This window comes from Capsicum annuum, unplaced genomic scaffold, assembly GCF_002878395.1.
Source record: "Capsicum annuum cultivar UCD-10X-F1 unplaced genomic scaffold, UCD10Xv1.1 ctg2517, whole genome shotgun sequence".
In the NCBI taxonomy this organism is placed as follows: domain Eukaryota; kingdom Viridiplantae; phylum Streptophyta; class Magnoliopsida; order Solanales; family Solanaceae; genus Capsicum; species Capsicum annuum.
The window spans coordinates 145,705-160,711 of record NW_025831356.1 but is presented as its reverse complement, the minus strand read 5'-3'; the positions used below and the strand labels follow the sequence as shown (position 1 = coordinate 160,711).

Genomic DNA, 15,007 nt, shown 5'->3' with positions numbered 1-15,007 from the left:
ATAAGAGAAGCTCTAAAGTGCTAAAGAGAGGGAACAGATATTGTTAAACTGGACAAAAAAATATTTATCTCTCCTTTATTACCTTTTTGGGAACTCAGACTCAAATGGGTTCCCAAAACTAAAAAATGGTAAATGATATAAGAAAAGGTAAGAGGGAGAAACTACCAAACTGACGATGTTGGTTGATCAGATTCTGACCAGTGCCGAAGCCAAAAGTAGCACCCTTTGGTGTAGGAGCTGAAGACGTGGAAATTAAAACCTTATTAGCCCCAATAGAAACCCTGACTGAGGGATAATCTCATAGTATGTGGCCCAACTGACAATACTTAAAGCACTTATTTCTTCCCTCCTTACAAAATCCATAATAAACCTGCCTATAGAAATGACAAGGAGGATAAGATAGGGTCGACTAAGCTTTGCTAGCCTGAGACTAGGCACCCTGTGCCCTAAGACCATCACTGTTCTAGAAATAGTGATCATCGGATGGCTTAGGATATGGAGAAATAGTCATACAATAAGAATCAGAATTTCCCTAGGTTTTCTTTTTAGACCATTGCCTGTCATCGCCACCACTATTTTTCTAACCTCCACCCTGTTCTGAGTACCCAAATTTATTACTCTACCTCTCTCCAATTTCTTCCTGCTTTTTTATCTCATCCTCTACTTATTTTATGTACACCACCAAACTAGAATATCCATGTCCTTGTTTAACAAGGCGACCTTGTATTACAACACCAAGTCACGAGACAACCCAGAAGCAAACTTCCTCATCCTTGCTCTCATGGAAGACATTAACTCAAGAGCATAATAGGAAAACTGGTGAAACTTCAAGGCATACTCCTTAACATTCTATCTTGCCTCAAATTCACAAACTCCTTATCTTTTGCTATCCTCAACTCCTAAGGGAAGAAACAGTCAAGGAAGGCACTGAAAAAGTCATTCCACAAGGCTAATTCAGCATCATCACCTCTCGACTGATCCCACTCCTCATACCATTGCTATGCCACATTCTTTAACTAATATGTAATAAACTTTACACATTCAGATTTAGAATCATGCATTACTTGAAAAATCTTTTCCATATCATCAATGAACCCTTGAAGATCCTCCTCAACCTTAGAACCAGAGAAAGTCGGAGGTTTAAGCCTCATGAACTGGCCAACTCTAGTAACCTCAGAAAAAGAAGTAACAACACCATCGTACTTAGACTGGAGAGTCTGAGAGGTCACCAACTGGGTCAACAGATGAATAAAGCGATGGAATTTTGCATTAGAAATATCTCCCTGAGGTGACTGAGCATGAGTTTCACCAATAGGAGAAGAATCAGTGGTAATCAGTGAAACCCCACTAGAGAAATCAGGAGCAGAGGCCCTAGACTGGGTCTATACTTCAAAAGTAGTATGAGCTCCATCAACACAATATAGATGGGACAAGAGAATTTTCACGTGCATCAGATCCTTGAGGAGGCATGATATGATACATAAACGAATAGATATTAGAGAAGATTCAAGACCTTAGACTCTATAGCCGAAATTAGATCACAAGAAAAGGAAAACACTCTTATATTCCTTACAGCCTTTTCCTTATAAGTGTGGCACACTACATGCCCATAAAAGAGTCTCTACTTGACTAGGATTTGTGGACACCTAGTGACACCAAATCTAGGCTCTGATACCACTTTGTCACAACCCAAACCAGGGCCTAGCCATGATGGGTATCCCAAGTTCGTCGAGGATCGGGGACCACCCTCTTTGCTTGACCATTTATAATGCACATAAACAAATGACAGTGGATGAGTTTCAAATATATAACAAGATAGAGTAAACAGTGACTCAAAAGTCTATGAATGTCAATAACCAAAATCATCCACATTAATCCACAAAGCTCTATACCATAAAACAACATACGTCAGGACATGCCCCTGACTCTGATAATGAAAATGATAATATTAATGTGAATTCCTTAATTCTAATTCATGAAAGGTAATAGATGAAATGATCAAGTCTTCTGGAGAATGGAAACTCACCACTTCACCGCAAATGATTGATGAACCAAGTCGATCCACCTAACACTATGCAGGCAAAGCAGTGACTCAAAAGTCTATGAATGTCAACAACCAAAATCATCCACATTAATCCACAAAGATCTATACCATAAAACAACATACGTCGGGATATGCCTCGACTCTGACAATGAAAATGATAATATTAATATGAATTCCTCAATTCTAATTCATGAAAGGTAATAGATAAAATGATCAAGTCTTATAGAGAATGGAAACTCACCACTTCACTACAAAAAATCGATGAACCGAGCCGATCCACCTAACACTATGCAGGCAAACCAGACTTGCCTTCGGACCATACATCATGTGGGTATCAGCATTCGAAGATGGTTAGTGGGTTGATCACTAGCATTTAACTCAGGGGTAAGGGGTAAAATAATGTTATGATCAACAGTTTGAAAATTCACCAAAAAATCCAATGTACATGATCACATGTATATATATATATATCAAATATTGGGATAGGGTACAAGGCTTAGCAACCCCCATTAAAGCCCAATCAAAACACTTTTCACACATTTTTAGTCATTAAGTAAGGACTCATTACGACAAGTCCCTGATTTGGGTTGTGTCAAAGGTAGGGAATTTGACCTGGAAAGCTCTAAATAATCAACCTTGAGAAAATTCTAATGCTCTTGCTTGAGAGAATTTGTGAGAAGAGAGAAGTTATTTTGGTGTATTATGGATGGGAATAGGATCCGAATAAGGTTTTAAAGTTGTGGGTTATGTTGGGGGAAAAGGGAAATGTCCAAAACGCCCTTAATTTAAAAGCTAAAAAATTATTGCCAGTGACTACCGGTCACTATGTGACTAGTAAGGGATTACTACAGAAAGGGGCAATATGACTCATAATTAATCTTTATGACTCATAACCTCAAGTCATCACCAAGGTAGTAACTCAGGAAAAACTCACTGGACACCCTATAATTTGGGTTCTACGACCCATCAAGACACCCTACGAATCGTAAGGTGAGTTGTAGTCAGGACAATGAGTTCAAAACTTAGAATTTTTCAGTGGCCAACACCTGGGGTGTCACAGTTTATTTCTTACTATATCAAGATATTAAAGCATCTCTAAGAATTTGACAGGTCCCACTAGTTCTCTTGTGATCATATTTATCACCTGCAAAGTCAGCATCTGAATAGTTAATTAAGTCAAAGTTTAAGGAGTGAAGATACAGTAGTCTGATATTTTGGGTCCCGATGAAATATTGAATGATTCACTTGATGATAATCAGATGGGATTCCTTGGGAGTCGACTGAAATCTTACATTTTTTCAAATTTTGAACATGGACTCACAGTTAAATAGAGTAGAAACCCACCCAATCATTTCTTTGTATTTCTTTTCGTCAACATCCTTTTTGGATATGTCTAAATTAAGATTTGTAGAGGGGCTCATGAGGGTTTCAAAAGCTTTTTATTTCTTCATTCCAAATTTCTTAATGAGCTTCTTTATGTATCTGGTATGACTGATGAAGGTTCCTTTAGGAGTTTTTATGATTTGTAACCCCAAGAAAAATGTGAGTTCACCCATGAGACTTATTCTAAATTCTCCTTTCATAAGATTTGTAAAATTAGCGCACAATAAAATGCTAGGACTATCAAAAATGATGTCATCCATATAAATTTGTACAATAAGTAGGTTAGAGTCTGAAATGATGACATACCAAGCTTTTGGAGCTTATTTAAAACCATAGAGTGTTTTTGTTAGTTTGAAAAAATGATTGGTATCGAAAGAGTTTTCAAAACCAGAAGTTTGTTTAACAAAAACTTCTTTATTAATAAAATCATTCAGAAAGGTACTTTTAACATCCATTTGATATAACTTAAAACGTTTAAATGGAGCAAACACTAAAACAATATGAATTGATTACAACCTTGCTACTGGACCTTCTTGATGAGAATAACCTGAGCTATCAACCTGGCTTTATTTATGATGACTTTTCCTTCTTCGTCCATCTTATTTCTGTAGCCCATCTAGTTCCTATAACTGAGCAATTTTTTGATCGTTAAACCATATTCTAGACTTAATTTCATTCAAGTTGATCTAGCTCTTATCTCATGGCTTTAACCTATGATTCATCTTTGAGAGCCTCATCAACCTTTTTAGGTTCAATCTAGGACACAAGAGTTATTGATGTCTATTTCCTTAGTCAAGCTCTTATTTGTATCTGATCCTTTAGATTTCAATGATGAAGTCATTTGAAAAACTTGCACCATATATCTATTCCCTCAAAACATTTATATTTGATGATCTAGCAATAGGACCTAACTCTAGTTGACCAGTTGACTCAGAGTTGACTAGCTTCTATGATGCCTCAAAAAGATCTTTGTGTTGAGAGTAATTTATCGGTTCCTCATCAAAACTGGAGCTTACAGTGAGGGGATTAGAGTTATCAAATACTAAATGCATGGATTCTTCAACACTAAAGGTTCATTTATTATAAGCTCTATAGGCACGACTAGTGGAAGAGTAATCAAGAAAAATACTTTCGTCACTTCGAGGATTAAATTTTCCCAAGTTTCTCTTACCATTATTATGGATTAAATATTTGCACCTAAAGGGATAAAAGTAGTTGTTGTTAGGCTTCTTTAGTCTCCATAGTTTATAGGGTGTCTTTTTAAGGATGGGTCTGGTGAGACATCTATTGAGAATATGACAAACCGTGCTCACTGCCTCTACCCAAAAGTGATCAGCCAAGTTTTGCTCAAGTAGCATGGTTCGTGCAGTCTCTTGAAGCTATCTATTATTTTTTTTACCACGCCATTGTGCTGAGGGGATTGAGGAGAGGAGAAGTTTTGAGAATAACCATTTTGAGCATAGTAATCTTAAATGCTTTGTTCTCAAATTCTCCTCCATGATCACTATGAACATAGGTGATAAAGTACCCTACTTCTCATTGAATCTTTCTACAAAAGAACTCAAAATTAGTGGAAGCTTCATGCTTGTGAGTAAGAAACATTACCCATGTAAAATAAGAATAATCATCAAATATAACAAGCAAATATCTTTTTCTACCAGTGCTAGTAGTTTTGGTGGGTCTTTGACTTTGTAGGATGTAAGAGTCTTTTTACCAAGTTGACAAGTCATAAATGTGATCCTTTTCAAACTTGAGTTTTGGCAGATCGTTTACTAATTCAAGTCTAGAAAACTTTTCAATGACATGCATGCTGGTATCAAGTTTTTTATGCCACAACTAAGTGTCACTGGTTTGATCACTGAGACAAATCACTGTATTAAATCAGTATTATCTAGAATGTAAATATTATCGACACGATTACCAATGAGAGTGATTTTTCTCTTTTTATGTTTGATGAAGCAATTTTCAGCATTGAATCATACACTGAATCCCGTATGCATAATTAATTGATGTTAGGAGATTGTTTATGAGTCCATCCATAAAATATACTTCAATGAGCTCGTAGGAAGGGTTGAGCCTGACAAAGACGACTCTTATGACTTTTTCTTTGGCATTATTGCCAAATTTGACTGAGCCACCTTCAATTTTCTTTAGAAAGTAGAAATTTTCTTTTTTTCTAGTTATATTTCTGGAACATTCGTTGTCTATTACCCATATTTCCTTACTGTAGCTTTTGCGGACATGTTTCTACAAAATAATAAAATTAATTTTTCTTAGGTGCCCATAGCCTTGGGTCTTAGATTTGCTTTCTTTGGGCCTCTAAATCCATATTCCTTTACACCGTTGTCTGCAGGTATGTGATTTGTGTCCTCTTCTTCCACAAGTGTAGCACACGGATCCAGAAGAAGAGAAAGGGGTTTTAGTAGAGCTAAAGGGTTTGTTGAAGAAGTTGATTTGTCTTTGAAAAAAATTTGATATAACAGAACTATGACTAGGTGATTTTCTAATTCTATTTAATTTCATTTTTACATCATCAAGTTCTTCTTGAAGCAAGTCTATTTCTATTTGGCTTGCTTCAAGTTCAAACTGTCAATTTCTCCTTTCTTCTTTATTTTTTTCAAAGAAGTTTGCCGATTTTTACTTTATTGAGAAATTTTGTTATATTCATCTATGATTCTTAAAGTTCATTAGTAATTATATCAAGATTTGTTTGAAGAAGGTTATAATTTTGGCAATTAAAGGGTCTTACCTCACTGGATTCTTTGCCATGAAGTACATGTTTGTCGTGTCTGTGTCATCTTCAGTTTCATCTTCATCTCTCCAGGCTTCAAAGTTTCTATATTTCTTGGATGATATTCTTCTTAATTTTGAATAGTTTTGTTTAATATGTCCTGATTTTCTGCAATGATAACAGCGATCATCATTTCTTGAGAATTCGTTATTCTTGAAGCCTTGGAATCTATGCTGCTTTTGTCTTAGTATTTGCCTGACTCCTCAATTTATAAAGGTCATTCCTTTGTTGTTATCTTCATTTGTATTCTCATCTTATCCCAGCATTACAATATTAAAGGCTACAAACTATTTTTTTTCTCCTTGTTGTACCTATTATGTGATGTTATTCATAAGCAAATAAGGTTACCTTGCAGTTCATCATATATCGTGTTATGGAGATCTCCATCTTCTAGAATGGTGGCCTTAGTTTGCATGATTTTGGAAGGCTCCTCACCAGCTTCTTGACCCTGAAGTCTATTTGAGTAGATCCTGTCTAGAGTTTTAAGCTCACACATAATTTTTCTAAATCGTGCAAATACTGATTCCACACCTTTATTTTCTTTCATTTTGAAAAGCTCATATTCATTTATCAGAGCACTAATTCTCGCTTCCTTTACTTTGGTATTTCCTTCATAGGTTACCTCAAGTTTGTCCCACATTTCTTTAGTTGCCTTGTAGGTTGATATCTTGTTGTATTCTTCTCTACTAACTGTACAGTAAAGCAAACTTATAGCTTCAACATTAGTTTTGATTACCTCTTATGCTCTTTAGTGATTTCAAAGTTTTTGAAATCATCCATGTTCATGCTGATTGATTCCTTATATTTGTCCTTGATCCCTGATATAGGTTTTGGTCCCTTTTGGATAACTATTCAAGCTTGAAAGTCATTTCATTGTACGAAGATATTGAATTTGTTCTTCCAATGTGAGTAGTGTTATCCATTGAAGTATGGTGGTCTTGTTGAAGAGTGTCCGTCCTGAAGGAGTGCCCCTGGAATATGATAGTTGGCAATTTAATCTTTACTCATGTGCAGTTAAGCAACACTTAATGGTGATACCTGCTCTGATATCAATTGAAATTCAAGAGAAGGAGGGGGCCGAATGAATTAAAAAATATTCTGAGTTGAATAATTACCTACGTTAGTCAACTCACCTGCAAGTTAGTATAATAAATAAAATAGAGTAAGGTTGAATTTATAAAATTGAGAAATAAAGAGAGAGAGAGATAGAGATTTATACTGGTTTGGATCACCAGTGTGGTGCCTATTCCAGTCTTCTTGGGTTTCAAGGGCTTCCTTTAGAGCTTAACTTGAGAATGAGTTACAGTAGGATCCAATAAGTTCTGAATCTTAAGCTTGTGACACTACCTCAACTGGTACAACTAAACTGACTTAATCTTTTTCTTTTTTGTAACTATTGTAAACTTAGAGAATTACAAAGCTTTATGAAGACTAAAGATGAGACAAAGTGATAGTTCCCCGTGAAGTTGCGTAAGTTGTCTTCAATTTTCAATCATTTTTATATAGTTTTCATCTTCTGCAGCTTCTTTGATCTAAAAGAAAAATTCAAGGGATTTCTTCTCAATCAAAGATTTGATTGGATTCCTTGATTGAGGGCTCATACCATTAGCACGTCCATATCAGATATGTCCGTGTATTATGTTATGCAGTTTTCTTTGGTGTAGCGAGGAGTCATATCCATACATGTCCTTCTCAGATATGTTCATGCAATTGATACGATTCTTTTCTTTATTTGTATGTCCTGGCATCTTGTTGTGATGCTAATTTCTCCTTTGATTATTCTCCGAGATTTTCTCCTTTTATATACATCTTCTAGTTCCATATTTTGGGTTTTTTCTGCACTTTGATTTGATTATTTCCATATGTCCTCATGATATCCGTGGATTGCATTTGATCTTGAGATCTTTCGAATTTGATCATCTTCAAAATTTGATCCTGTTTGTTTATTTTGTTAGTTTATCATTATTAAAATACTAAGTGATATAGGAGGCTAACAGGTCGAAGAAGGAGTGGTCGGTAGTAAGCTACTCATTTTCCTTTTGAAAAAATAATTAACTAAATAGTTTCAAAATTAGATTTTTCTCACAAGACATTTTAACAATTAATTTTTGTATATATGCCACATGCCTTTGTTTAATTTGCTATTTGAGATGTCATCAGCGGGTGTGTTACACACACCTTATATATCTGACTGATTATCAAAATAGTGTCAAAATAACACAACACGGCCTTCCATGAGGTGTATAAAATGAACAAGTCATAGTTGAGGTGCTCAAATAAAAGTATATGTCATGTTTAGGGGGTTGGTGATGTGTTTAGCCTACAATAAATATAGCTCTACCTCGAGCAAGAGAGTAACTAGATAAATGTTGGTCGACTTTGAGAATTTTTTTTATGTAAAGATTAGGTTTAGTTGTATTATTTTCATATCTCTATTATCGTATTATTTTATTATTGTTTACAGGTGGTAGATGAGTGTCTGACGACTTTGAGAAATTTTTTGTATAAAGATTAGATTTAATTGTATTATTTTGATGTCTCTATCATTGTATTATTTTGTTGCAATTTACAGATGGTAGATGAATGTCGATTGACTTTTAAAAATATTTTTGGTAAAAATTAGGTTTAATAAATAAGTTCTCCCTCTTTACATACTCAAAAGATATTAAATTTAATTATTATATTCATCTTTATTATTTAAACAAATATCATATTTAATGTAATGTTTGAACTCATTAAAGTGAGGTACACGCGCAAGACGCGTACACCTAAACTAGTACACCTAAAGGAGGTAGTTTTATTAATTCATTCTTTAAGAAACTTTTTTGTAACTTTACAAACAAATATGTGTAACAAACCCAAATTTTCAAAACAAATACTCAACTACTACTCTCTTCGTTTGCTTTTACTTGTCACATTTTGATTTGGCACACCATTAAAAAAAATTATTAATAATATTGCTATTTTACTATAGTATCCCTATTAAATGATGTTTACATTGTGTTTTTAAATTAATTTGGAAAAAAAAATAAGTAATGCTAAGGTTAAAATAGAAAAAAGGTCTCTTCTTGATATGTCAAAGGAAGAAATTCAATTAGTAAATTAGTGACAAGTAAAAGTGAACACATGGAGTATTATATAATCATTCATAACCAAATTGCAACGAAAAACTGGTGAATTACATGGAAATATAGAATTACAAGTAACTAAAGGATAGCAAAAGAATTGAGATAAAAAGCTTAGATCTAGAGAAAAAAGATGTGAGAAACAAACAATTTCTTCATAATGCATATAAAAATTATGCTCCCTAATTGGAAATCCTATTAAAACCAATTCAAATGCTAATAGGGTATGTTAATTGGGCCTAAATCCCAAACAAAATTCTCCAATACAATAATCGTCCCAATAGAGTTAGCTTGATTCACAATAATATGCCGTTAGAGTTAGCTTGATTCACAATAATATGGCGCCGCTGTGAGGCAAAGGAGCAACTTATCTGATCTTGTGATGGATTCATTCCTATTATGAGAATAAATGACACCCCAGCTTGACTCGAGACTTATACTCCTTACTATTTCACGTTTTTAAATAGACTAGTTAAGTGTACGTGCTCAGCACGTGTATATCATGTTAGTCAATTATAAATATATATAAAAGGATAAATTAGATATTTTGATTGTTATATATATATATATATATACTTTCAAAACAATGAAAGAAAAAAATTACAACAAAAAAAATACTCTTAAACAAACGTGGATGAAATTATTTTTGAATGTACAAAAATTTGCACAAGTAAGAAAGAAAGGTGCGAAACTAAAATTTGGTCAAGTTCATGTAATACTATAACTCAATTCAAATAAGAAATGTCAAAGTGTTGAATTCATCAATAATATATAAAGGTATTGTGTTAGCCGAACCTACAATAGACACAAAGTAGAAGACTACCCCCGGTATTCCTCCTCTATGATCCTTAAGTGATCTGTCAAACCATCGCATCAATTTGTTGAATTCATTAAGAATATGCACTAACATATAATCATTTTTTTTGTCATTATTGTTGTATAATGATCCAATAACCTGTAATATTTTTTAAGTAAAATTATACTATCATGCTGATTTCTAAAATTCTAATACGAATAATATGCATTGAACTCTTGTAAAAAAAAAAATCGATAGATATAATGGTAATAGACTAATTTGAACGAATATTTGATATTAAAATATGATTCGTTCTACTTATAGTATATGAATTAAAAAAAAAGTATACTCTCTCCATCCAATTTATGGGGTGCATTTTGAATTTTAAGATTCAAACGATTAAACTTTACCTTTACATAAAATTTCTTGAAAGTCCAATAAAAGATTCTATCTACCACTTGTATTAAACAAAAAAATATGAGATAGAGGCATAACAAAAACTATAATATGATCGCATTATCAGAACAATATGATTAAACATAATCTTTACAGAAAAACACCAGATAGTAGCATAACAGAAACTATAATATGATCACATTATCAGAACAATATGATTAAACATAATCTTTACAATACAATCAAATTATAAAATTATATTCAAAATACATACATTAGGAATCAAAAATAAATATAAATAAAACCTAGACAATGTATTGCAAAAAAAATTGTGAAAAGGGATACATAGATAAATTGTATCATAGAATCCATTATAAATTAGAATACTACAATTAAGAATCGATTGCTAAAATAAAGAATCACATTCATATTAAAATAGGACAGAAAAAATAAAATAAGTAAAAGATCTTAAATTTTTATTTTTTTTTTAAAAAAACTAACTAACAGGTGTTAGAATAAAAATAAATTAATAAAGTAGTAAAAATTCCAACCAACAATCACCTCAAAGATTCCAATATTACCACAAACAATCAAGAAAATTTAGTCAAAAGTATTACCACCAAATTCTACCACTATTAAACAAAAAGGGTTTTGGTCATTCACAAAGCTACTAATATGATAAAACTACTTTTAGTAATAGGAACAATTAATATGAGACTTTGGGGGTATTTTTAATTTTTTGCAAAAAATAAAAATACAGTATTTTAGTCATGAAACAAATGAACAACTTATCTTAATTTATTTTTTTTAAAATTTTACCAAAGACATATATATTCCACAATGTAGAATTTAAAAAAGCCAACAGTTTTGTTTAAGTAAACGACAAGAGAGACGACCACACAGGTTGGGGACAATCCAGTTGTTAATCCTCTGCTTGTGATTTCGGATTTCACATATGTTCCACTATTTTAAGGTATTCCTCTCCCTCTTCCTGTTCCTCTGCTTTCTAGGGTTATGCACACGTTCCTTAAATCAATTTTATTTTTTGAAATCTATGGTTGACTTATTTCGGTAATGTTTGTTGTTTCGGATAGATCGAGTGTAAGAACTACTTTATTGTAGGCATACTTTGTGTTATTATATGTGTTGCTTGTTCCTACCGATTGTGTCATGTTCTTATATTATGTCTTCTCTAGAATATTTTGTCTTGAGCCAGGAATGGGATGGCCCTCTATCTCATCTCTGAGGTAGTGGTATGAACTGATACGCTTTACCCTCTTCAGACCCACTTTGTAGGAATATATTGCTTGTTGTTGTTGTTGTTGTAGTAGTACTATGGTTGACTTCTTATAGAAATTTCATTAATGTCTTTAATTTGATGTTTAAATTCTTTCTAGCTGTCACTACTCATCTCTATACATAAAATTTGGATTTTTAGCGTAGATAGAGAGCTTAAATTGAAGGGGAGCGTTGGAGTAACCAGTAAAGTTGTTGCCATGCGGTAAAGTTGCTACCATATGACCAGGAAGTCACAGGTTCAAGCCTTGAAAGCAGCCTCTGGCAGAAATGCAAGGTAAGGCTGCGTATAATACACCCTTGTGGTGGGCCCTTCATCGGACCTTGCACATATTGGGAGTTTTAGTGCACCGGGCTGCCTTTTTTTATAGAGAGCTTCTTAAATTGATTGTTTAAAAAAAATTAACTTTGCATTCGAAGGTCTGGCCTAGTGGTAGGTTGAGAATCTAGGTTCAAATTTCAGCTGAGACAAAAATACTAGGTGGTTTATTCTTATCTGTCCTTGCCTAGGGGGACAAAATTACCTGGCACGTGATGTTGGTGGAAGGTATTGTCATAAATACTTTCAAAAAAAAAAAAAAATTTGCATCCAAAGGCACGACCTAATGGTCAATTTTGTAGTTTGAGAATCATGGGGTCTTAAGTTCAAATCCCATCAGAGACCAAAATGCTAGATGGTTTCTTCCCATTTGCCCTTGCCTTGGTGGATAGAGTCATGTTTACAAAAAAATCTAATTTTGCGTCCAAGGGTGTGGCCTAGTGGTCAATGAAGTAGGTTGAGAACTTGAAGTCTCAGGTTCAAATCTCATCATCAAAGACAAAAAGACTAAGTGGCTTCTTCCCATCCGTCCTAGTCTTGATGGACAAAGTTACCTAGTACTTGATGCTAGTGCGAAGTGATAGGTATCCCGTGGAATTAATCAAGATACATGCAAGCTGACCCAGACGTCACGTAATTACACTGTTGAGAAGCAAGCTGATGTTGTAAGAGCCTATGGTCTAGAAATTGTGAATGAGATGGATTTAGATGGCACTATTGGACCAACTAAAATGTTGGACAGCTTTATTTGGGTTCCAAGCACAATTAGTAATTGGTTAACGAGGACCACCGATTTGAAAGAAGAGTTTAACGATTATTGTGACATGAACAGTGTTCTCTCTCTTCTCTACTTTGTATCTGAGTTTCTAATCTTCTTTTGTATCGGTCTAATTCTAATCCCCCTTCTACTTGCTTCCTTTCAATTTACTTACTGTCATTATTTATTACTTTGTAATTCCAGTTTAGTTTTCAATATAAACGGTCAGTTCTATTGAACGAGAGTTTTCTATTTTGGGTTTGTTTTCACACACTAAATATAAATAGTGCTGGACATGAAATGGACCTAATTACCCAAACTAATTTGGTATTGAAGCTTACTTGATTGGTAACTACGATATCGTTATGACAAAAAATCCATCATGTAATGATTTCTTGACTGATTTGAAAAAGTTTTCTGTTGTCTTTTGATGTTTGTGTATTCTAAGTTTATGAAACTTGTGCATTTTGGCATATAATTTTAACTTGTGCATTTTATGTTTCTCTATGTAGTATTTGACAACTGTTTCTGATTTTATTCAGTATTGACTGAAATGGAAGATGTCACAAGTAATGGAATTCAAGTTGACCACAAAGTAGTTCAGACATTGCAAAGGAATTTTGTGCAAGTACAGAACATTTTGGATCAAAACAGGTTGTTAATCAACGAGATAAACCAGAACCACGAGTCAACAATCCCAGATAACTTGACTCGAAATGTTGGTCTAATTAGAGAACTAAATAACAACATTAGAAGAGTAGTTGATCTCTATGCTGATATCTCCAGTTCTGTTACCATATCTATGGAGGCTTTCTCCGGGGGTGAATCAACGAATGCTAATCAATCAGATCGTAGAGACGGTCAGAAGAGAATTAGGTCCAGCTGAACTGTGACCATATTGAAGTTCTGCTCTCTTTAAATAGGTTTGAGTAAGAACTGGATGGATACCGAGGATTCACGTAGTGTTGATGAAAGATCCTCTAACCTTTATCAGTTCTAGGCTTATAGCTATAAAACATTTTGAAAATAAATCCTCTCTGGTCATGTGTTCCTTTGTTATCCTTCTATCTGCTTTCACTACTGGACTCAAATTCATAGTTGGCAAGTTGCAGTTTTTCTCCTTGTATATTTGTTCCGCTAGAGTTTCTTGTTTCGTCTTCGGATGTTTGAGTGGGCGTGAAGAAACTAGACATAGAGCTCGCTATATCCTGAAAATTAGCTCATAAGCTGGGATTGCCGGACCATATAAAGAGACAGCTACCAATACACTCAACCAATTTTAGATTCTGAACGGTGAGTGGCCGGGTGTGAGCAAAGCAGGCACTTATGTCTTACAGGCTTCACAAGAAGTCAGCTTGGGCCTCGAGGACAGTCATAATGTTGTATTTCAGTTGAATCTGTTGCCATTTTTGTTATTATTGTTGTTTCTTGTACTTCTGTTACTTCTTTTTCTTGATTACTCATGGACTGTTTTTCCTCGAGTTGAGGGTCTACTGGAAACAACCTCTCTACCTCACAAAGGTAGGGGTAAGGTCTACGTACACACTACCCTCCCTAAACGTCACTTTGTTGAACTATATAGGATTGTCGTTGAGTTGAAGTTGCTTAACCTTTAGTTTGATAGTAACAATGTACACTGATGGGATGAGAGAATACTTATAGTTTATCATTTGAGTTCTTTCATGTCATGAACAACCATCCCTCCCAATTTTACTTGAAAAAGAAGAGAATATATGCTTTTGTTATTGTCACTGTAAATCATCATTGTACCATGAATTCGTTTCTGTTTTTGAGGAGCGCTTCCAAAATGTTGGTGTCTGAACTTATTGAAACCACACAGGGATGCTTTGTATATACTATTGTCGTTCCTTTTCTTGAATCGCATTAAAGACTGCTTATCTGTATTTTGCATTTCACCGCCAGCCATGACCTTTTCTTCTTTTGAAGTTCTTTACAACTAGTCAAGAGGCTTTTCCTTTGATGGTCTTTAGCATAGTTACATACAGAAAATATGCAATGTGCATATCAGAGACCATGGGAAGGTGATTCAAACACTCTTTCCAATCCATGACCTTTTCCTCACCATTGACCACCTGTTTT

The 15,007-nt window shown here is 34.1% G+C and overlaps 1 protein-coding gene across 1 annotated transcript; it reads left to right on the top strand.

The window, feature by feature from the left end:
• The first annotated feature begins 11,674 nt into the window (after window positions 1-11,674).
• On the top strand, window positions 11,675-14,340 carry LOC107851345 (protein ELF4-LIKE 3). Its single transcript, XM_047402601.1, has 2 exons — window positions 11,675-12,108; window positions 13,450-14,340. Exons 1-2 carry the CDS (start codon window positions 12,102-12,104, stop codon window positions 13,791-13,793), a joined length of 351 nt encoding a protein of 116 aa, XP_047258557.1. The 5' UTR covers window positions 11,675-12,101; the 3' UTR covers window positions 13,794-14,340.
• Window positions 14,341-15,007: the final 667 nt, after the last annotated feature.